Source organism: Nicotiana tomentosiformis, chromosome 4 (assembly GCF_000390325.3).
Source record: "Nicotiana tomentosiformis chromosome 4, ASM39032v3, whole genome shotgun sequence".
Lineage (NCBI taxonomy): Eukaryota > Viridiplantae > Streptophyta > Magnoliopsida > Solanales > Solanaceae > Nicotiana > Nicotiana tomentosiformis.
This window is the reverse complement of record NC_090815.1, coordinates 60,396,682-60,422,385: the sequence shown is the minus strand read 5'-3', so window position 1 is coordinate 60,422,385 and position 25,704 is coordinate 60,396,682. Positions and strand designations below refer to the sequence as shown.

The 25,704-nt window shown below is 40.2% G+C and overlaps 2 protein-coding genes across 2 annotated transcripts; one reads left to right on the top strand and one right to left on the bottom strand.

The window, feature by feature from the left end:
- Nucleotides 1–18,131: 18,131 nt before the first annotated feature.
- On the bottom strand, nt 18,132–18,530 carry LOC138909771 (uncharacterized). The gene has a single exon (XM_070200985.1). It carries the CDS (start codon nt 18,528–18,530, stop codon nt 18,132–18,134), a length of 399 nt encoding a protein of 132 aa, XP_070057086.1.
- A 6,278-nt stretch (nt 18,531–24,808) lies between these two features.
- On the top strand, nt 24,809–25,297 carry LOC104094375 (LRR receptor-like serine/threonine-protein kinase RGI2). The gene has a single exon (XM_070200984.1). It carries the CDS (start codon nt 24,809–24,811, stop codon nt 25,295–25,297), a length of 489 nt encoding a protein of 162 aa, XP_070057085.1.
- The last annotated feature ends 407 nt before the right edge of the window (nt 25,298–25,704 follow it).

Genomic DNA, 25,704 nt, shown 5'->3' with positions numbered 1-25,704 from the left:
AATTCTGAGATGGGTTTGCGGTCCGCAAAGTGGTTGTGCGATCGCATAACCCATCGCATAAGTTGTTTGCCTCTTTCATTTTCTATCAACATGATCCCTATGCTATATCCACCCCACACACTGTTTCATTGACAGGAATGGAACCAAAGAAGTCTCTTGCAATGCGATCACAACCCGTTCGTGGAAAGAAATGGGCTGCTGCTCTGAACCAACAGGCACAACAGTCTAAACGTCCACGGCTTGAAACAACCCGTAACACTTTTGAACACTCCTCCCAGTCTGAAGAAGAGGAGGCACAGATTGACCTCCTGCCATCCATTGACCTACAAGCTGAATCACGACGGAAGGGTGGGGAAGATCTAAGATTTGGGGTCCCAGGCTCATGGAAACTATACAAAGAAGGAATAGAAAAGAGAAACATTATTGAGGAGAAGCAATTGAGTCTAAACGGTCTGAAAGAGCACTACCCTCACATGATCGAGAACATTACGAAGAGGCAATGGGAGTTCTTCACTAAAATCCCAAATGAGTATAATGAGACACTTGTGAGGGAGTTCTATGCTTCTTATGCTGCCTCAAGAAATGGTGAGAAAAAGAGGAACATGTTATTTCTGCAATCCGTCCAAGTTCGAGGGGTTCAAGTACTCTGTGATGCAGGTACCATTAATGACCTATACTTTGAGGACTGGTCGTCAGGCACGGCTGAGTATGATGCCAAACTCGCCAACAGTGACAACGAGCATGCCTGGATTGCTTCTGTCATAGAAAAGGGAACCCCCTCCTGGATTGACCCACGCCACAAGATTTACAAGCGGGATTTCACCCAGGAGGGTTGATATTGGCTCAGCTTCGTCTACTCCCGTCTGATGCCGACTAGGAATGAAACTGACATAAATATTGAAAAGGCACCCATCATTGCATGCATCATGTCGGGCATAAAGATTGATGTGGGACATATCATATTCAGGGAGTTGGGGATCAGAGCAAACCAAAAACAAACATCCCTTCCTTTCCCGTGTTTGATCACGGCTCTATGTAAGGCTGTGAGAGTTCCCCCTATCCCACAGCATGATCGTATTGAGAAAGCTCTCCAAGATATTGACATCACTCGGATAAGTGATGCAGTAGACAAGGAGACAAACATCCAACCTGAGACTTCACTCCCTCATCCATCAGACTCAACAACACCTGCACTTGCTGCCCCCTCACTGCCTGACACTGCTTCTGCCCCAGCTACCTTCATAGCCACTCCTCAGCCAACCATTACACAGCTACTTGCTGCCTTACCAACTCTCTCAAAGATGGGTCTACTAGCCCAGCACGCCAATGCTAAGGTAGACCGGTTGACAAAGGAACTCCCGAATCTTATCCGGCAAGCATTAGGCCACATCTAAGCCTCAGTGAGCGTTCTTCAACAAGAGCATAAATCTTATGAAGATCGCCTAACACACTTTGAAGTGCGACTTGAAAGGGTCGAGCAAGGCAAAGTTGGAGATATGCCTCGGCTCAGGAAAGATGTTGATGAGCTGAAATCAGACCTGCACAAGATGCAGAACTTAGAGTTCGACTTGACCTCCCTTCTCCCGGAGGGCGGCGAGCAGGGTACAAGCACCTCCATTTCGGGCTTGGATTTGGACTTCACAAACGTTATGACAGACCCGGAGGCACAGGGTGTTGAGACTTCAAAGCTCCAGCTTTCATTGTACACACTTACACTCCTTCAGAGGAAGGATTCGGAGAGTCGGAAGGGGACTCTGATGAGGGAGCGATTGAAGATGAGGAAACCGATGAGGACACATTGGTAGAGGAGACTGAGGATTAGCGGGACAACAAGGGTAAGCAAGTGGCTACTTCTACAGATGCTCAGGACGAAGAGGAAGTAGACTTGCAGATAACAATTGCATATTCTCTTGCTGACATGGTCGCCAAGGCACATCCAGCGACCCCACAATCATCACTGGGAGAGGCTAGCAGCTCCCAGATACTGGACTCAGCCTCATAGCAGGTGGAGCTTCCTTTTCCAGCCTCAGACACCACCACACAGTTCGAGGCTCCGCCGGTTGCTGCCACAGTGCCAGCAGTTGACCCCACAGCTGCCCAGGATGCTCCAGCCCCTCCGAGCGCCCAGTGTGCCCCAGGAAGCCCCTAAACTTTGCTTTTACATTCTCTATGCATTGGGGACAATGCATGCTTTTAAGTTGGGGGTGGGGTAGTCATATTTTGTGTAAACAATTGTACATAAAATCTTTTCTTTAATAATATAGATTGGTAGCTAGCAATGAATTCCCTTTGGTTTTTCTTTGCCGGGTTCTTTTCCAACGGTGTAATAGTAGAACCACGACAATAGCATGTAATGTTTTGACTTGTTTGGTGTTGATTGTCTAGTTTCAAACATGTAATGAATTTTTTTTTTAAATTGTACCCTTCCGTCTTTTGTATATATCTATAAAAATATATATATCTATAAATATATACATATATGTATAAATATGTATATACATACATACATATATATATATATATATATATATATATATATATATATATATATATATATATATACATATTTATATATATGGTTAGTCATTCTTGTGAACTTGAGGCTCGCTCTTTCACTTTATGCTTACTCATAATCTTACATATCATGTGATAAAAGCTTTGAGTTGCCTTGCATTCACTTGAGGGCTGGAACTATGTTGTGTTGAATAGTTCATGCTTTCTTTCCGAGTGCAAGAGTGTTTTGATTGCATCCCCTGTATATATGTGTGAGTTGGGGATTTTCGTTGTTGTGAGCGCGCATGAATTGCAAGATTTAGCAGAAGTGAGATTCTTGAAGTAGAATACAAGTACACACTTAGCTGTGAGTAGCATTTTGTCATTTTGGTTGAGGCTCGAAGTTCACAAGTTGATTAATCGAATTGTTAAATGATAGTTATCTTCCATGAAGGGTAAATAAAAGAAATTACATGCTTGTTAGCTGACAGTCAAAACCATCTACAAGAACTACTATTTTGTGACATGTCGGAAATAGGAGTAGTATAGGATAGAATAATTTTATTTTAGTTGCTTGAGGACAAGTAAGAGTTTAAGTTAGGGGTGTTGATGTGCCGTAGAATTTTGGAATTTTTGATACCAATTAAATAGACTTTAGCTCGTCTTTCAATGCATTTTTAGTTAATTCTTATGAAGTTTTGGTGTTTTATGGTGCATGAGACTTGAAGACCCAAAAACATGAAAAAGAAGTCAAAAAGCCACAAAAGGGCAGGAATGCTGCAAGTATGCGAACACAGAAGTAATATGCGATCGCATACTCACCGCAAACTAAAGCCGTTTGTTGGTCAACTGAAGAGAAGAATATGCGGTCCATTATGCAGTCGCATAACACTTCTTCGATCGCATAATGACCGCATAATTACAACTGAAGAATCTGCGTAGCACTTGTGTGATGGAAAATGCGGTCGCATAACTGATATGCGGCCGCATAATGGAAATGCGGTGGAAATATAGGCTTGAATATCTAAAATTTTGCGATGCAATTTTCAACTATGCAGACCGCATACATGGTCTGCGACCATTATGCGGTCGCAGAAGGGCTCTGTTAGGGCATTTTTGTCAAATCTTGACCCCGACTTTTAGTCCACTATAAATAGATTTACTAGGGTTTTTGTGGGGTATTGAGTTAGAAAAAGAGGCTACTTTTAGAGCATTGAATGCACCATTATTTTGGAGACGTTTGAAGAAAGAATCTTGTATCTTTGTAAGTTTTATGACTTTATTTATCGCTCTGTTCTTAGATTCTAGTATGAGTAGTTAGTTTTAACTACTAAGGTTGTGGACTCTAGATGGGTGTAATGTTAATGGGTATTTACCATTGAATATATATATATATAATGGTTGGTTGATATTTATTCAGTTCGTATGCTTCATGTGTTGTTAGTGGTTGCAAACATTAACTAATTCCATTTCACTCTATCTTCACTTGGAAAAGTGGGTTAGGGTTTGGTAGAATTGAATATCAAAAACTCAAGATTTTAAACCTTGTTTAATAGAATCGCCTAGGAATAAGTGGGTTCTATTTGGAATAAATTGGTTATTTTTAATTACAACTCTTTTATATTTGGGAAAATATTAAAGAGAAGATAATACTCAACTATTGGGAAATATTGGGTAGTCACTTAGAAACCATTTGCATATCAAAGGACTTTCCATTAGAAATATATCATATTAATACTGATAGCATTACATTCCATCGATGGGGACACAACCTTGGTTTCCTTAATCAAATTAAATAAATTCTCACAATACAATCTCTTCTTTACTACACATAATTACAACACCATTTTCAAGCTAACTTTTATAGAATTATGACCTAAGTCAAGTTGCACACTATTCAAGTAATCGTTTCACACCTATTCCTTGTGGGATTCAACCCCAACCTAGTTGGATTATTATATTTGACATTGACCACCTTACACCATTTATTTAGGTGTAATTTGAGCGTATCATGCGTGCGGTGAGATAAAGCTGGCATTTAATTATTTATTGTGCACGTGGACAGACAAGGCGGGCAATGTCGGGGATTGATTTGTGATGACTTGGGATGGCCTGAGGGCATTGTTGTTGTTGATAATTATGTAGTGGCGTGCCTAATGTGTGTGAATTTTACCTTGTGCAAATTGTGGGGATCGTTTCTTATGTGCCGTGCATTTCCTCTACTCTTACTCTTTGGCCTGAACTGTGATAGAACACTTGCACAAGTATACACGTAATTATTCACCCCTATCGGTTTAAGAACGTGGATCCTGATGTTATTGATCATTCATACATACCCTCATCTACTTGCCTTCTATGTGAGAATTGTTCTATTGGCACGTGCGTCGTCCGTGTAGTTACCAGTTGTAATGAGGGCACAAGATGCCAAGTAATTAGGGTTCACGAATCGGGACCTATGAATTGTGAATATTTTTTAGGTTTGGTACCTCGTGGGGATTATTGGATAAACCTGGTGTAAAGCGGTTATTCTTATCGATTTGCTACTTGTCTTTCCTTTATTTGTTTTTCATCGGATTTAAACTGTGTCCAGCTTACTCTACTGTGTTATTACTTGTGGTGTCCCGCTGCTAATTGTTGCTTCTATTTCCTATTGCAAGCACCGTGTTATTGTTGTCATTATGCGTAGTTCTGTAAAGATATCGTACTCTATTAGTTCTATACCTATACTTTTTCAGGTTATCTAGTCTAGTAGGTGTCTTGACTGTCCCTCATCACTACTCTACTGAGGTTAGTCTTGATACTTACTTGGTACCGCTGTGGTGTACTCATACTATATTTCTGCAGAAGAGTAGCATGAGTACACCACAAACGGTACCCAGTAAGTGCTAAGCCTAACCTCGGTAGAGTAGTGACGAGATCAGGTCAGTGCCCTACTGGTATATAATAATTTAAGGCAGAAAAATATAGCAATGTAATAAGAGACTAGAAATTTAACAAGGAGAAAATACAGAAAGATAATAGCACAGCACATAGGGATAAACAACGGGGGCACTCCCGAGATACCGTCTCGTAGTCTCAAAAGTAAATTCTCAATAGGGGATCTTTCGAGGTACCGCATCGTAGTCCCAAAAGTAAATATGCAGGGGGAATCTCCCAAGGTACCGCCTCGTAGTCCCAAAAATAAATATACAGGGTGATCTCCCGAGGTACTGCCTCGTAGTCCCAAAAGTAAACACACAGCTTGAAATCAGGGGAAACAACAATTACAGCAAGAAATCCTACAGTTTATGACTAAATACAAGTCAAGGAAAAATAGAAAATCAACTAAGCATGTTGTACAGGTTTCAAATAAGCAATTAAGACACATAGAAATGTGATATTAGGCTAACAGGATAACTACACATGCTGGTATAACTCAATTAAGATGTAACAGGTTACTGCTCAGTAAAAACCGGGTTTTATAACAATTAGCCCGTGTACGCGCTCGTCACCTCGTGCACATGGCACTCACATATCACAGAAGTATCACAACAGTACCAAATCCTAAGGGAATTTATCCCACACAAGGTTAGGCAAGCCACTTACCTCGAACAAAGCTCAATCAATCAGTAAGAATAACCTTTCCTCAACTTTCCAACTCTAGATCGCCCAAATCTAGCCAAAAGCAATTACACACTATAAATACAACTATAATAAACTACTCTAATTAATGAAATCAAGGCTTTAACAAGAATTTAGAAAATCGCCCCAAAAGGTCGACCGGGCCCACGTCTCGAAATCGGGTAAAAGTCACAAAATACGAACACCCATTCAATCACGAGTTTACTCGTACCAAAATTACTCAAATCCGATACCAAAATTTCAATCAAAACCCCAAAATTCGGTTGAAGAACTTTCCAACATTTTCCCCAATTTATTCAACCCAAATCCTTAATTAAATGATGAAATTAATGATAGATTATTGGGGTATAACCAAAAACAAGTGAAGAATCATTACCCAATCGATGTCTCTGAAAACCCCTCAAAATCTCGTCCAGTTCCGAGCTCTCTATCTCATGTTTTGATAAAAATGGCAAAACCCTCGTTTTTGAAATGTTTATAACTGCCTAGTGATTCCTTCTTCGCGAAGGTGGAACCATCCTCGCGTTTGCGAAGCATAAAATGCTTCAGTCCAAAAACATCCTTCGCACACGTGATGGACCAATCACGAACGTGGAGCTTACACAGCCCGACCCTACGCGAACGCGGGAACCTCATCGCGAACGCATAGGCTAAATGCCTGGACCCCCTGCCCTTTCCTCTACGCGGATGCAAGGTCCCTATCGCGAACGCGTAGGCTCAATGCTCCAAAGCTTCGTGAATACGGGAACCATATCGCGAACGTGAAGAACAAAACACAACTGGCTTCCCAGATGCCTTACGCGGACACGAGGCCTCTCTCGCTAACGCGATGAAGGAAACCAGCAACTGATGCAACAGATTTTTTTGCAATTCCAACAAGTCCAAATCTAGTCCGTTAACCACCTGGAATCCACCCGAGGCCCCTGGGACCTCAACCAAATATACCAACAAGTCCTAAAACACCATATGAACTTAGTCGAGCCCTCAAATCACATCAAATAACAATAAAAACACGAATCGCACCCCAATTCAAGCTTAATGAACTTTGAAACTTCAAACTTCTACAACCGATGCCGAGACCTATCAAATCACATCCCATTGACCTCAAATTTTGCACACAAGTCATATTCGACATTACGGATCTACTCCAACTTCCAGAATCGGAATCCGACCCCGATATCAAAAAGTCTACGCCCGATCAAACTTCTCAAAAATTTAACTTTCGCCATTTCAAGCCTAGTTCAGCTACAGACCTCCAATTCACAATCTGGACACGCTCCTAAGTCCAAAATCAACCAACAGAGCTAACGGAATGGAGGAAACTCCATTCCGGAGCTGTCTTCACACATTTCTAACTACGGTCAAAATCCTAGAACTTACGCTTCCGTTTTAGGGACTAAGTGTCCAAAATCACTTCGTAACCAAAAACAAAACCTCCCGGCAAGTCACATAAGCATAAAATCATACGGGGAAGGTAGTAAATAGGGAATCGGGGATAATACTCTCAAAATGACCGGCCGTGTCGTTACATCCTACCCCTCTTAAAATAATCGTTCATCCTCGAACGAGCATAGAGACATACCTGAAGTGGTGAAAAGGTGAGGATAACGGCTGCGCATATCATGTTTAGTCTCCCACGTCGCCTCCTCCACCGGTTGACCCCTCCACTGAACCTTCACTGAAGCAATGTTCTTTGATCTCAACTTTCGAACCTGCCTGTCCAAAATAGCCATTGGCTCCTCAACATAAGATAGATCCTTGTCCAACTGGACTGAGCTGAAATCTAGCACATGAGACGGATCGCCGTGATACTTCCGGAACATAGAAACATGGAATATTGGATGAACTCCTACTAGATGGGAGGCAAGGCAAGATCATAAGAAACCTCCCCAGCTCGCCACAACACCTCAAACGAGCCAATAAACCTTGGGCTCAGCTTACCCTTCTTACCGAACCTCATGACACCAACCATGAATGCAACATCGCAAACCTTTTGATCCGCATAACTCTTTTGTCTGGACTGGGCTATGCGAAGTCAATCCTGAATCACCTTAACCTTCGCCAAAGCATCCTGAACCAAGTTTGTACCCAATAGCGTAGCCTTGCTCGACTCGAACCAACCTACTAGGACCGACACCGCCTACCATACAGAGCCTCATATGGTGCCATCTGAATGCTCGATTGATAACTGTTGTTGTAGGTAAACTCCGCAAGAGGCAAGAACTGATCCCAAGAACCCCCAAACTTCATCACACATGCCCGGAGCATATCCTCCAGTATCTGAATAGTGCGCTCGGACTGCCCGTCCGTCTGAAGGTGAAATGCTGTGTTCAACTCAACCCGAGTACCCAACTCATGATGTACGGCTCTCCAGAACCGCGATGTAAACTACGTACCCCGGCACGCCATGAAGCCTGATAATCTAGCGGATATAAACTCGAGCCAGTTGCTCGGAAGAATAATTAGACATTACCGGAATGAAATGAGCTGACTTAGTCAGCCTATCCACAATCACCCAAACTACATCAAAATTCTTCTGAGTCTGTGGAAGACCAACAACAAAATCCATAGTGATCCGCTCCCATTTCCACTCCGGAATGTCTAGCTTCTGAAGCAATCCACCTAAACGCTGATGCTCATACTTCACCTGCTGGAAATTTAGACACCGAGCTACATACTCTACTATGTCCTTCTTCATTCTCCTCCACTAATAATGCTGCCTCAAGTCCTGATACATCTTTGCGACACCCGGATGAATGGAGTACCGTGAACTGTGAGCCTCCTGGAGAATCAACTCACGCAAACCATCTACATTGGGCACACATAGCCTTCCCTGCATCCTCAATGCACCATCATCTCCAATAGTGACCTCCTTACCATCACCATGCTGAATCGTGTCCTTAAGGACAAGCAAATGGGGATCATTATACTGACGCTCCCTAATACGATCATAAAGAGAAGACTGAGAAACCACACAAGCCAAAACTCGACTCGGCTCAGAAACATCCAATCTAACAAACTGGTCGGCCAAAGTATGAACATCCAAAGCCAATGGCCTCTTTGCTGCTGGTAGATATGCTAGGCTCCCCAAACTCTCTGCCAAGCGACTCAAGGCATCAGCCACTACATTGGCCTTCCCAGGATGGTATAGAATAGTGATATCATAATCCTTAAGTAGCTCTAACCACCTCCACTAACGCAAGTTAAGATCCTTCTGTTTGAACAGATGCTGCAAACTCCGATGGTCAGTGTAGATTTCGCAAGGGACACCGTACAAATAGTGCCGCCAAATCTTCAAGGCATGAACAATAGCTGCTAACTCAAGGTCATGGACCGGATAGTTCTTTTTATGCACCTTCAGTTGTCTAGATGCGTAGGCAATCACCCTACCGTCCTGCATCAACACCGCGCCGAGACCAATCCACAACGCATCACAATATACGGTATAAGACCCCGAACATGTAGGCAATACCAATATTGGGGTTGTAGTCAAAGTTGTCTTAAGCTTTTGAAAGCTCTCCTCAAACTCCTCTATCCACCTGAATAGAGCACCCTTCTGGGTCAGCCTGGTCATAGGTGCTCCAATAGATGAGAAACCCTCTACAAATCGATGGTAGTACCCCGCTAAACCAAGAAAACTCTGGATCTTCATAGCCGAGGATGGTCTAGGCCAACTCTGCACTGCCTCAACCTTCTTCGGATCTAACTTGATTCCCTCACTCAACACTATGTGTCCCAAAAATGCCACTGAATCTAGTCAGAACTCACACTTTGAGAATTTTACATATAACTTCTTTTCTATCAAGGTATGAAGCACAGTCCTCAGGTGCTACTCATGATCCTCTCGACTCCGAGAGTACACCATAATGTCGTCAATAAACACAATGATGAATGAATCAAGATAGGGCCAAAATACATTGTGCATCAAATGCATGAATGCTACTGGGGCATTGGTCAGCCCAAATGACATCACAAGGAACTCGTAGTGATCATACTGAGTCCTGAAAGCAGTCTTCGGGATATTTGGGTCCTGAATCTTCAGCTGATGATAGCCTAAATGCAAGTCAATCTTAGAAAACACTCTGGTACCCTGTAATTGATCAAATAGGTCATCAATGCGAGGTAATGGATACATGTTCTTCACTGTAACTTTGTTCAACTGGCGATAATCAATGCACATACGCATAGAACCATCCTTCTTCTTCACAAACAAGACCGGGGGACCCCAAGGTGACACATTGGGCCAAGTGAAGCCCTTATCAAGCAATTCTTGTAACTGTTCCTTCAACTCAGGAGGAGCCATACGATATAGAGGAATAGAGATGGGCTGAGTGCCCGGCAACAAATCAATACCAAAATCGATATCCCTGTCGGACGTCATGCCTGGAAGATCAGCTGGAAATACATTGGGATAATCCCTCACTGTTGGAACGGACTCAACCGTAGGGGGTATCAATACTGACATCTCTCACATAAGCTAGATACGCGTCACACCCCTTCTTAACCATTAGTTGAGCTTTAAGAAATAAAATAAATCTGCTGGGAGTATAATCTAAGTTACCTCTCCACTCTAACCGTGGTAATCCTGGCATAGCCAGCGTCACGATCTTGGCGTGACAATCAAGAATAGCATAATTGTGTGACAACCAGTCCATATCCAAAATAATATCAAAGTCTACCATACTGAGCAATAACAAATCGGCTTTGGTCTTAAAACTACTCAGAACAATCAAACACGACCGATTCACATGGTCAACAACAATGGAATCCCCACAGGTGTAGATACATAAATAGGAGAACTTAAAGAATCAAGGGATACGCCCAAATATGGAGCAAAATAAGATGACACATAGGAATAAGTGGAGCCTGGATCAAATAAGACTGACGCATCTCTATGACAAACCGGAATAATACATGTAATGATAGAGTCGGATGCAAATGCCTCTGTAGAAGAAGGAATAACATAGTATCTGGCCTGGCCTCCCCCTCTAGGGTGACCTATACCTGCCCGACCTCCACCTCGAGTTGGCTGAGGAGGTAGAGTGGTAGTTGGTGCTGTAATCAAAGCCTGGGGACTCGGTGGAGCATGCGGTGCCTGAGTAGTCTGTGGAGGTGCACCCCTCCTAAGTCTGGGGCAATCCCTCACCATATGGCGAGTATCACCATACTCAAAACAAGCTCTCGGAAGGCGTGGCTACTGCGACTGGCTCGGGCCAGGTCGACTAGACTGACCACTGAAAGCACCCCGTGCAGGAGGTACACTAGACACTAGCGGTGCATAATAAGGCTCCTGGGGCCTAGGAGTAGCCAGAATACCACTGGCGGCTGGAAGTGCCGAATGAACAGGGTGACTCACATAGCCCTACCATGACGAACTGCAGCTGGGGCACGAGCACACACATGAGAGGAGTAGAAACATAAAAAAAAATACTTACCATAAAAAAAATACTTTCCTTCCTATCATAAGAACACGTAATCTACATTTGATACCAAATAAAAGAATACATATCAAGTGAATTTAAAGGTCTAACTTTAGAACACACACATGAGAGGAGTAGAAACATCACAAGCATACTGTAAAGGTCTGAACATTAGAGAAGAGCACACTCAAAGGAAAGGCAAGCTATACAGGGTTCATATATGCAACAACACAAAAGATACAGATGTTCCTGTCCCTGGCAAACCAACTATGAACTGATTGGTTTGCTTCTAACATATGCATGGGTTGATGATACTACTTAGCACTTTAAGGGTCATCAATAAAGATTTAGACAGAAAAGTCATGGCTAACAATTTTTACAAAAGATATCAGATACAAGATTGGACTTTTAAAATGACTACAAAATCATAGATTTGAACATGGAATCCCTAAGGGTTCAATAGAGTTATGTCCCTAACAGCATTAACCTTGACAAGTCATCATGTTCAGACAGTATCAACAAAGGTCCTCATAGGGTTTAAGGATCATATTTTGTTTAAGGATCAACAAAGGTCCTCATAGGGAAAAGACTGGGGTGGTTCAGGTCAGAGCATAAAATCATGAATCAAACAGGAACATACAGTATTCAGTTAGTTACATGAACACTTCAAGTGAAGTTATGACTTCATATAGACAGGGGAGCTTTGCACATTACAGAATCAGGTTAAACATGCCATGAGGAGAAGGAGTTATAGATAAAGGAAATCATTGTATTAAAATGAGTTTAACTTAGGCATAAGTCTAGTTTAGTATCTAAATGTAAAGTAGTCATGCTTCAACTTTTAAAAGTTATCACTTGATTAATACAGAATAACTAAGTCTTACTTTTTATGGAAGATAAATTAATAATAGATGCCTATAAGCTTCACAAAAACCAATAGTAGTTCAAAGAGATTAAAGACGGGGAATTACTATACCAAGTAGGTTTTGAATGGAAAATGTATTTGAAGATTTTAACTAATCATGGGAAAGCTAAACAACCACCAGTCAACTATAACAAAATATGATCATGACTTATTTTATGAGGGAATGACAACTTAATCCTAACAGGATGTGTACAGTGGAGCTATTGGTATTCATGAAAAGAAGAAAGTTCAATTCAAACAAGACTAGGTCAAAAGATGAAACCAATAACTAGATGAGATGAGCAAAAGAGAGAGATGAGGGATGTACTGACCTTTTTTAGGGCAACGGACCAAACGAAGACTCTCTTCATTTCTTAAGACCCAAAAACTTCAAGTTCGAAGCAACTACAATACTCAAAAACGAAAAGAAAAGAACAATAAGGAACCCTAGGCTTTTGATCTTAAAATTTCTCTTAAGTGATTGTGTAGATGATTCCAGTGTTAGGTTGTCATGTTGGTGAGAACATTAAAGAGCTCTATTTATAGTATCATTTAAGGCTCTTAGGGTTTCAGATTCAAATCAGAAGTGGAGAGTGACGCATAGTAGATGATGATAGCAAATTGAGTGAAACAATCTCAAGGACAGAGGGGAATTCATGATAGTTTTTACCTGAGTGGAGAGCAGTAAACCACTGATGGAAAAGAACCAACTGACAAATCCTAAAAATCAGAGGTCACTGCATTTGACCTCTAGGTACAGAATATTCATGATGAAACTCTGAATCGTGCACATGCATGCTCCGTTTTGACAGAGTGAGTGGAAAAACCAGATGAAATGAAAGTTCATCAGTTAGGTCTAGGGTTTCGAATTGGGGTTTTTGAATTCTAACAACGAGAATGGAAATTGGTCTCACTAGCTTCATCTCCTAGGGACAAAGGAGATAAATCTGCAAATTGATTTGGAAAAAACAAAGGAATGGTGTTTCGACCTCACGAGTTGTGTCTAAACTCTCAGATTTGGAGAGCAAAAAGGTGAAACTAGCACGATTCGGGGGGATGGAGAGACAAAAAGTATGAATCTCTGGTTGATTTGAAGCCTTGCACGAATTTGTGCAAGGTTTCTTTGATGGCCATTCTGTTAGGTTGAGAGAAGTGAGAGAGAAAAGGGAAAGAAGGGCGGCGGGGTCAGAGGGGAAATATATATATTTTTAAAGTAAATTATGCTACTAGGCGGGCTGCCTAGTAACTATTTTATTAATAATAGAAAATAAAAAAAATCACAAAGTAAGAGTACAAGTAAGGAGGCCAAAAGCTACAATAGTGTTTTCTCTATAGCATTGGCTATATAATCATCCCTATGCGCCTCAATTGCCTTATGATGGTAGCCTCATAAAGCCTTATGATATGGATATGTTGATCAATGGGATTGAGGGGACATAATTTAGGGTTAAGGGGGTTGGGGGTTGGTCTTTAGGCTTAAAGGTGAAAGACTGAACGGGAGCCGTTGGATCTGTTGATCAACGGCTCCGATTATTTGGTGATTGGATTTTTAAAAAAAGTTTTAAGTGGGAAAGTCGGGGGCTGTTAGATCAAAAGAATTTGGATGGTTGAGATTAGATCTCTGGGTAGGGAGGGTATTTATATTAAAAGAAAAAGTCATAGAATAAACGTGAGCCGTCGATTAAATTTAAATAACCATGAAAAATTGGGCCAAAATGATTTTAAAATGGCCATTTTGTCTTTGGTTTGAAAATTACAATTGTAGCCCTTTTGTCTTTTAACCCCTTTTAAATTTAATTTAAATAACCTTAATAATTTTCAATAAAATGTGGTAAAATTATAATTACTATATATACTACTAATTATTTAATTAACCACTTATAAAACACTTATTTTTCCTTAACTACAACACTAATTTCGAATTTCACATAATAATCTAATTAACTAGAAATTAAAGAGTAATTTATCAAATTAATTATAGAACCTATGTAATGTATATATAAGAATTATTTTAATAATCTTAAAAATAGTAAATATATTTTTAATTACATAATGTTAATACTACGCGATTAATTTAAAAACTAATACTTGGTTAATTTGTAAAAATACGTACTTGTCACTAGAAAGTACTTTAAAAATATTTATTATAAATTATTAAGTATAAATAAATTAATTTAAAAAGGGAGGGTCAAAATTAGCCATCAACAGCTACCCCTCTTTGACCGGAGACGATAAAAGAGTTTTCGGGCAAAGAAATTGAACCGGAGTCAATTTTGTCCCGACTTAGGCATGTATTGTAGGAAATGGGAATGGTGAATTGCAAGATTGAGTTAAGGAAGAATCTGGGAATATTTTGGAAATATTGGGGCCGAATTCTGGCTTTGAATTGGCTACATACCTCGGACTTAACAAGGATCAGGCCTCATGTAGTTCTGGAGTAGAGATTTTGGGGAAGCGGCACTTTCAGGAATTGCCCCAGTATCGTATTATGACGATACAGAGAGACAGAGGATTGGGCACTCATGATGGCTTGATTTTGCGGCCTGATTTTTAATGATTCGAAATTTTGAGTTTCACTGATCGTCTTGAGCTTGGATCTTAGGCCCGCTAATTGGTTGGTTGTCCCCATAGCATTGTGGTTCGGTCTGCTGCTAAGAAAATGTTACACGCTGCGGTGTTTGTTCCTGCAAAACAAATGAAATACATGCACAACAATATATTGTAATGCAGAATATTTTAAGATCTGATGTAAATGATGTAGGAATGATAATGCCTGGATGCCAGTGACCCATTATTTGGGATTAGGATGATGGGATACTTGATCTTGACTCTATTTGTTAGCCCGCTGTGTAACGTTCAGCAGCTGTCGAAGCATTTGAAAATTATCTCCATTTGTTGGGAGATCTTGATTGGTAGAGTGCGTCTCCAATTGTTGGGAGAGCTTTGCACTGAGGAATGTCTCCGCTTGTCGGAAGAGCTTGATTTGTAAAGTGCGTCTCCGCTTGTTGGGAGAGCTTTACACTAAAATACAAAGTAATCTCCATTTAGAAGTGATTGACTAAACCGTAATCATACCTGAAGCTACGTGAGAAAAATGTTAAAATATTCAAAGCAAATAGCAAATTAAATGAAAGCATGCCCAAACGAAACTCTTGACTGCGAAGCTAAGTTGCGGCCATCGATTGGCGGAACATCGATGACGAGGTTTGCGATTGTCTATTTTGGCATCCGTTGAGATGGAGCAGCGATGCAAATTGCTTTGTTGGAGGTTTGCAGTTTGCTATATACAAGGCTTCGATTGGCGAAGCCGACGTTCGATTTGTGCAGGGCACTCCAATTGATTGAGCTAACAGTTTACTATATACAGGACTTTAATTGATGAAGCCGACGTCGATTTGTACAGGGTGCTCGGATTGATTGAGCTGATGGTTTTCTATATACATAACCTCAATTTGTGAAGTCGACGACTCGTTGTACAGGGTGCTCCGATTGATTGAGCAGGCGATTTGCTATGTACAGGTTTTTTCCGTATCAGCTGTCTGATTCCGAGGTACCTGCAAATGATTCAAGAGTTAGCTTTAGTTGTACTATAAGATATTAATTAAAGGAGGGAGAGAGATAATCTTAGGCAAGAGGAGGATCCGTCATTTTGCCCCAGTGTGGTCCTAGTGCTTCCTTACTCCCTGTCGACCCTGCACTCAAAAAAAAATTCTTAGTGGGGGAGAAGTTGGTTTGTGTCGACCACAGTTGTTGGTTTTACCCATCTTTTGACATGATTGCGCCATGAATTTCAGTATATGGAACAAGTTACTGTATAGGTATATATTTTTTTTAGAAAACATTTTGAAGATAGCTTTTTTTAAAGGCAAATGCTGTCGTTCTAGAGTATGACAGGCTACGAAAGTTCTCCACACGCGAACGTATCCTCTTGAAAACTTTTTCCTGTTGATGTCGATCCTCCGTGATGTTTCTGACAACGTGGCTACTTGTGACTGCGTCCTAATTTGAACTAATGCATTACATGGCTTTCCTAAGGTCTTGACCAAACCTTTTCAAGTTGCCTACGTATCCGAAAGGGAATCAGGTCTAAACATAGTTCGTGGATTATGATGAAATATGATGAAAATGACCTAGCCTGACTCAAGCAGCCTACGTATCCAAATGGAATCAGGCCAAGATGTAGTTCGATTACAACAGATGCAAAATGCATGATTAAGAATGAAATTGGCCGAGTCTGACTCAGACAGCATACGTATCCAAGTGGAATCATGCCAAAACGTAGTTCAATTACAAAAGATGATTAAATCCGATGAGGATTGCCTACGTATCCCTTTCTAAGGAAATCAAGTCGGCATAGTTCCAGAGAAACATACAAAAGTGATATTTGGTTTTTCTATTACAAGAGAAAGGGGGGGTGAGAAATCGAACCCTACGTGGGTTGCCTACGTATCCCTCTATGGGAAGTTAGGTTGAACGTAATTCTGTTACATCAAAAACCTAACTCTATTTTTCTTCAAACATAGTATCTCTTGATTGCATCTGAGTTGATAGGCTTTGTGTTGACTCTTCCATCCATTTTTGCCAAGATTAGAGTACCACCCGAAAGTCCTCGGTGAACCACATAAGGACCTTGCCAGTTTGGTGCAAACTTTCCTTTGGCTTCTTCATGAGAGGGAAAGATTTTCTTCAAAACCAATTATCCCGGTGTGAACTGGCAAGGCTTCACTCTCATGTTAAATGCACTGGCCATCCTGTTCTGATATAGCTGACCATGACATACTACATCCATTATTTTTCGTCAATGAGCATAAAATGTTCTTGTCTGACCCGTATCCATTCTGCTTTATCCAACTTTGCCTCTTGAATGACTCTTAAAGACGGTATCTCGACCTCTGCAGGTATCACAACTTCAGTGCCATATACCAACATGTATGGCGGTACTCTAGTGGATGTTCTCATAGTAGTCCGATAGCCCAGTGAAGCGAAAGGTAGCTTCTCATGCCATTGTCTGTGATTGTCCACTATCTTCCGCATAATTCTCTTGATATTCTTGTTGGCTGCCTCGACTGCCCCATTTATTTGTGGTCTGTAGGCTGTGGAATTGCTGTGGACGATTCTAAACTTATCAAAGATTTCTCTCATGAGGTCGCTGTTGAGGTTAGCGGCATTGTCAGTGATGATAGACTCCGGTATCCCAAATCTGTAGGCGATGTTGTTCCGGACAAAATCTGCCACTACCTTCTTCGTGACGGCCTTGTAAGTAGATTCCTCGACCCATTTGGTGAAATAGTCGATAGTTACGAAGATGAAGCGATGTCCGTTTGATGTTGCAGGCTCTATGGGTCCAATCACATCCATGCCCCAGGCGGTGAACGGCCAAGGTGAACCCATTATGTTTAACTCATTTGATGGAACCCGAATAAAATCTCCGTGAATCTGGCATTAGTGACACTTCTGCATGTAGTGGATACTGTCGCTTTCCAAGTCATCCAAAACTATCCAGCTCTTAAAATTTTCTTGGCTAATGTGAACCCATTCTTATGGGGTCCGCACATCCCTGCATATATTTCTTCCAACAGTTTGATTGCTTCAGCAGTGTCTACACATCTCAACAAACCTAAATCTGGGGTTCTCCTATACAGGACTTCCCCATTGAGGAAAAAGTGGTTTGCCAGCCTCCTGAGTGCTCGCTTTTAAACAATAGTAGAATCTTTCGGGTATTCTCTTATTGTAAGGAATCTCTTGATGTCATGATACAATGGTTTACCATCTGGTTCTTCATCTACATGGAAGCAATAGGCATGTTGATACCTGATCTCTACCTCGATAGGGTCGATGTAGTTCTTGTCTGGATGATGAATCATAAATGATCGGATTGCAAGGGCGTCGGCGAGCTCGTTTTGAAATTTGGGGACGTTCTTGAACTCAATCTTTGTGAACTTCTTGCGTAGCTCCTTCACACAGTGCAGGTACAGAAGTATCTTGACATTCTTGGTGGACCATTCTCCTTGGACTTGGTGTATCAGCAAATCGGAATCTCCTATGACCAAAAGTTCTTTGATATTCATGTCGACTGCCATAATACTGTCCATATTCCGAAATCAGGACTGCCCCAATTTCGACTCCTTTGAAATTTGCTGCTCTATCAAAAAATATTCTCTACCCAGGGTACGATTCTGCAATATCTTCTCCGGCAAATAGTACTTCTTTATCAAGGAAATACGTGGTAAGCAGCCGTAACCCCTATCCATCAGATTTTTTGCGAGGTGGTTGGCTAAAGCTTGTCCTTTGATAACCTTTTGAGTTATGTACACAATGTCAAATTCACTGAGGAGAATATGCCATGTAGCCAGCTTTTCGGTAGGCATTGGCTTCTAGAAAATATACTTGAGCGGGTCGAGCCGAGATATCAGATATGTAGTGTATGCCGACATGTAATGCCTTAGCTTTTGAGAAATCCAAGTCAGAGCACAACAAGTGCATTCTATCAGGGTATACTTGGCCTCGCATGGCGTGAACTTCTTACTTAAGTAGTAGATGGCTGCTCCTTTCTCCCAGTTTCATCATGCTGCCCCAACACACAGCCAAAGGCGTTATCCAAGACTGACGAATAGAGAAACAATGGCTTCCCTGGTTCGGGGGGAACCAGCACTGGTGGGTTTGAGAGATACTCCTTAATTTTGTCGAAGGCGTTCTGGCACTCTTCTTGTTACACCCGATATTTTTGTACGTGAGAGTACGTCGTAAGTCAATTGATGTAAGGTCAAAAATGAGATCATCTTTGAAAGTACATCAATTAAGTTAATCATGTTACCGTGGAGGTAAAAAATATTTAAGATCATAAATAAAAAGTACCAAGAGGGTTGGAAGGCTTAGAAGCTAAATGAATTGAAGAAAATTAGTTTCGTCGAAACTCGACAAGTTGTGAATGTTATAACATGTACTTGTGGGGTGAGACTAGGGTGCTTAACATGATAAGGAGGCTATGTTATGAGTTGTTTTAGTCGTATCATAGTCGTGTGTTATGTTTTGAAGTCAAGCGAGTTGTGGAACAAAAGTTGGCAAAGGTCATCACAAGTTACGTTCATAAATGTGCTAAAAATTAGGTCCAATGTAGCTGACATTTTCTCCCAGCATACGTGGAATTACGGGATGATCCACCTAAAAGATTGATGACCTAAGAATCTAGTTTCTAACTCATTAAACCGTTTATCTATACAATATCGGAGTAGAGAGATATTTGCATTTTCGCGAGACTGCGCAGACTACATAGGTGACAAGTAGGTGTGTTACCTACTTGCTTAAATGAAAGGACGAAACATGTCCAAAAGAGGATAGTTTGGGTCGGCCAAAGAGCCCTTTTAAGGGCTGATCTCCTTCAGATATTACACTCATTATAGAGCATAAAACCCAGAGATAAGCCCCTGCAAACTCCTCCCAAAAATTCAACACAAACCCTAAATGATTTTCTCTTCTTTTCAAGTTCTAGTTGGATGAAAACCAAAGGGTTGAAGAACCAAGATAGGATCTAAGATATTCACCAAATAAGTTATGTATACTTATCTCTTTCATCCATTTTTTCTGCTGGAAAAGTATAGAAATTCGTTCTACAATTGTAAGAACTCACGGGACGGTGATCGGAAACCGTGAAATCGAGTTGTTCAACTTCTAGTGGACTGTTTTGTGGGCTGTTTCATGTTGCTGTTGCGTTATATATTTTGCTACTATTTTTATGGAGTTTTGGAGGAGAAAAGGTGTGTAGAAACACCACATAATGGCAGGGTGGTTGGCTGATCATTCGTCGTTACATTTTTGGGTTGTTTGACGCTACTATGGTTGTCGTTTTGTGTATGAAGTAATTGGGGTGTGTGGGATGTTTTTTGATATTTTGTGATGGAGATAAGGTTGGAACTGAAGAGCCAGTGGATTCAGCAAGGGGAGATAAAATTGAAGGAATGTTTTGTTGATGTTTTCAGAATAAGATAATAGACAGAAATATTAGCAGGAGAATAAGAAAAGAGTACGACCTACACATATCTATTTATACTACTCGCAACTTTCCTTTAACTTACTAGTACCATAGATTTCCTTATGTTATTCTGGAACCTCAAGCGAGATATCACGCCGTCTCTAACTCTTCTTTACCCTCTTAACTAGACCTCTCGGTACCTGAAAACCATCGGATGAAAGATATGCTACTGAACTATTATTTCTGGATACTGAATCACAACGCTTCTAGCTCTCTATCTGAAGACTGGACTATTCACAATCTTTTGCACTTGAGTATCTCGTACCTTTTTACCTTTACCTTTCTTACCTTTAAATCTTGCATTGTATCTTCTGTCGCTTTCATAACCTCCCTTCCACATGGGTAGAATTCACATCCACACCTTAAAGCTCTATTATAATACTTGCAGCTCTGATGCATACACAATCCGGTGAAATCTTCATACTGACTTCTTATGAGGCTGGTACTCTTCCAACTAGCTTTATCGTAGAGCCCTTATAGAATATGGCTATTATACTATCTCTCTTGTACCTATGATATTAAGAGTGATTCTGCAATGTTCTGAATCGCGATTTCTATAATTATCTGGGTCTAATAATCAGACTCCTGATTCACTTAGCTGATGTAACCCTTTAGTTTCCTCTTCTCTCTCAGACTTTAAGTAGGCTTAAGCTATCTTCTGATATGCAGCTCAGGGCATTAGTTATTACTTTAGCCTTTCGTGGATGCTATGGAAGATCAATGATATAACCTTCTAACAATTCAAGCCTTTGTCTGTGACATGGACTCAATTCCTTTTTTTTAACTTATACCGGAGTCTCCTATAGTTGTATGAATGTCAATATATATGCTGCATGGATAACACTTCAAAATATTAAGTGCGTTCATAACGTGATTAACTCTGGGTCATTGATCGAACAATTCCTTCCGTGCCTTCTCAGTTTTTTTTTAAAGTAAGCAGTTATGTTTCCTGGTCGTTCTGTCACTTGTTGCATGAATACTTGGCTTATAGTGCCCACATATATTAGAATTTCGTGCAACTTATATGATCTCGAATGTTACTTTTTATTTTACTTCTCGTTCATTGGTGACGATAGGTGCCACTTTATTATGGAGTGCATATAATGTTGTAGTGAGACTGTTGTTCCAAGATCATTTTTTCTTCTGGTCACTGTGCTTAGGTTGAAGCCTTCTTCCTTATTTTCTCAGCTAGTCTTTTGTTGTAGTACATAGGGGAGGCCCTCCGAATCTTGTAAATATGCGAGCTTATCACCTCGTATACCCGACATAATTTTTGATGCTCTTACTCGCCTATAATTATCCTTATTTTCTTTTCTCCATGCCCTTGTTCTCGTAGGGTTGCTTCTGAATTGAAATTTTTGAATTTCTCCCCAATGGCACTCTCTTTTATTTGTGTAACACTTATATGGTACCTTTAACTACCCCAACTCCTATCTGAATATTTCTTAAGGATTACGATTTCATATCTGCGAGACTGAATTCCCTATGTTGGGGTTCACTACGTTTATCTTGCATGATCTGTCAATTTACTGAGACCTCTTGTCTAGCCATACCTAGGCTCTTCCTTCCTTAATCAACTACTAACTACTTGTCAGTCCATGCTCATATCTATATTCTGCGTACCTCTCTTGGGTTATGTCTTTTGTCTTAACTTACCTTTCGCACGGGCTCCGAATGTATCAAGTGTCCATTCACACTTATTTATCAATAACATCCTGGCCGGAAACCCTTACTGCCTCTCCCCGGCATCATGCTTGCATAATGTTCTGGAGTCGTAATATATTTGTAAGATCTGAATAAATGCAATCTCATTCCTTTCATCTTTTTACCGCTTCCTTTACTATTCCATAGTTACATGAACCACTTAATACCATATACACCATCTTCCCCGCTTTAGGGGAGTACTAACATTTAATGCTATGAATATTTACCTATAAATGTTTTACCTCTTCATCTTTGGCATCTTTTCACATCTTCAATGACTCTTACTCGCCTTGCGGTAACCCTTATGTACTAGGGATAACTGAATTTCATACGCACGAGGGTGACACCTAGTGTAACTGGCAAACTTAGTCCCTTAAGCTTAACTCTCCTCACAGTGCTTGCTTCAGGGAAGTATCTCCCTGAATGACCTTTGAAGGTTATTCTTCTATTGTCCATTCTATTATTTTCGGAATGCGATCTCTGAAATTCTCTTGATGTCGACTATTATCAAATCTTCCGATCCCTAATTTATGTTCAGTTTATCTTGTTCACAAGCCCATACTAATTTCTATTAATCCGGGGGTCTAACTTGTCCTTCTGGTAATCATGTTGGATCCACTAACTCATTTCTCGAAATAAGGATATGACTTTATGGCTTATCTCTTTTATTGTCTCAAGGCCAGTCTCCTCTTGTCTTTTCATTCACTTCACTATAGACTATGTCATCCTGTCATATTTTGATTTACTGTTATCACTCATTTATCACATCTTACTTATAATGCTTCATTTACTATGGACCTTATTCCTACCCTGGGGTAGAGAGGCTGTTTCCGATAGACCCTCGGCTCCCTCCCTCCAAGAACTCTCCACCTTGCTCTTGGGGTGACTCGAACTCACAACCTTTTGATTGGAAGTGGAGGGTGCTCACCACTAGAACAACTCACTTTTGTCCCAATATATTAAATCCAAAGAAATAATTAATCTCAATTATCTATGTAACAGATTGGCTAAAATGGATCTCATAGTTAAAGAATGGTGTAGAAAGGGGAGCAATGAGTACATGTGTTGAAAAAAAAAGCCATGCCTTGGTTCATATATGGTTTCTTGGGAAGGTTCATGAATGGGAAAAAGAATGGGCTTTTACACTTTGTTGAGGGATGGTTGCCCTAAGATTATCTGTCCCATGGTAGGGACAACTTTATTATAAGAAAAAGAAAAAAGATTTAGTGAGCTTCTTATAATTATTGAATTATATATGGCCTAAAATATTTTTCTTGAACCAAGAGTTTATCGGAAGTAGACTCTCTACCCTCACAAGATAGTAATAAGATCTGCATACACTCTATCCTCCCCAAACCCCACTTGTGAGATTACACTGAGTTTTTTGTTATTGTATACGGCATAAAATGTATATCTTCATGGTGGTGACTTGTCCTTCTCGTTAGTTTTAGTAATTAAACACTTCAACTCAAGATAAAATCTTGATTATTGGATTTTTAATCCCTTAATGAAGGATTGGTTGTGCTAAGCACTTGTCTCACCAAAGTGGGGCCTCAAGGAAAAAGGACACACACAAAAATAAGAGAAAGGATCAAAGGATGAAGCAAATTATTTCTTTGGGTTTGTGACCTTCGATATTGACAAGTACATGTTGCAGTAGTCGGCAAACTTTTATGTTTTCCAATTGAACGTAGATATATTATAACTCTCTCTTCTACGTAATGATTATTGTGACTTCGCCTATATTGAGATCTCCAATTTTGTTCTCTCGAAATCACATTATTTATCTTTTAAAAAATTTCACACCTCTTAAAAAGACATTTAATAACCTTAATTATAATAATATTTTTCTAAATTACTCTTTATCTCATCTCACGTAATTAAGGAGTACTCCATTAAATGAAGCAATAACTGTAGATTTAGCAAAGAAAGTAATACATGACTTAACTTTTCTAAAACATCAAATATTTGAAACAAAAGTACTACTCTAAAGACCGGATAGGAGGAAGTAGTCTTGATGTATACAACAAACTAAATTAGCAATAAGAAATTGAAATAAAAGATAAAGTTCCACACTATTAGCTAGGCTTTATCAAGGAGATAATTAGATATTAGAGAAGTGTAGAGGATGAAGAGATAAAGGGTGTAATAGCAAAAAGTAGCCATGTGTGCGTGTGGAGACAAAAACTTATCACATTACATATATATAGACAATAAACAGCAAGAAGGTATATTTGTACAAACAAAATCTTCCAAACCATCACTGCAATAATACCACTCTATCCCAACCCTGTCCTACACTGTCAAGTGTCAATCTTGACAATGAATCTAGTTATTTGGAGGAAAACAATTTCTGAAAATTCCATTTCTTTTACATCTTACAAATTTCTGGAAGAAACTTTGGTGCCTTTCCTACACCAGTAACCATGATAAGGAAATCATTGCAGATAAACTTGAATGACTGCATTTGGCAAGAAGAAGCTGACATAGAAGTACAGTAGAACAGAGTACCTGCAGACTCTCATCATCATTATAATCATGTCAACCAAACAAACAATCACCTTATTCTTCTTGTTTCTGAATATATCTTTATTCCCTACTGCCATTTCTGGTTTAAATCAAGAAGGACTTTCTTTAATGTCATGGCTTTCCACTTTTAACTCTTCTTCTTCTGTTACATCCTTCTCTTCATGGAATCCAAGTCATGAAAATCCATGCAAATGGGATTATATACAATGCACCAGAAATGGCTTTGTTTCAGATATCAAGATCATGTCCATTAATCTTCCCACAACGTTTCCAACTCAAGTTCTTTCTTTTCCCTTCCTCAAAGTTCTAATCCTCTCAAATTGTAACCTCACTGGTCAAATTCCAACTTCTATTGGAAACTTGTCATCACCTCTGGGAATTTTAGATCTCAGTTTCAATGCTCTAACAGGAAGTATTCCACCTGAAATAGGAAGATTATCACAACTGAAGCAACTTTCTTTGAGTTCCAATTTCCTTCAAGGTCAGATACCAAAGGAGATAGGAAGTTGCTCAGAATTGCAGCAGCTTGAGCTCTTTGATAACCAGCTTTCCGGAAAGATACCTGAAGAAATCATAGATAAACAAAGTTTTAGGTAGACATAAGTAAGTACAAGAAAAGGTGAGTGAAAAGGTGACAAGAATAGGTAAGGCCTCAGGATTAAGCCCATCAAAACAAGAGAGCTGATGGTTTTCATAAGTTATAGAAAGCTCTGTATAGCGTGAATAAACTCGGAGGAGTTTAAGACTAGGTGCATTTAGAAGATATGGAATGCTTCCCTGCTAGTAGAATAAGGGTGTAATTGTGGGAGATAAGAGAATGACGTCTAGGACTTTGACTGTGTAAGGATTCAAAGTAAAAGGATTTCGTGAATTGAACAGTGTTAGAATACCCTCATAAGATGAATCACATTGGGATGCTATGAAATACGGTTATTGACATATTGTATCGCCGCTAGGTGGATCGAGCTAATCACTTCAGATGTTCCCCGATGAGACGTGAGCCC

Coding starts and splice junctions, on each gene's coding strand:
- LOC104094375 (XM_070200984.1), top strand. CDS start 24,809: ATGTCATGGCTTTCCACTTTTAACTCTTCTTCTTCTGTTACATCCTTC.
- LOC138909771 (XM_070200985.1), bottom strand. CDS start 18,530: ATGGACAGTATTATGGCAGTCGACATGAATATCAAAGAACTTTTGGTC.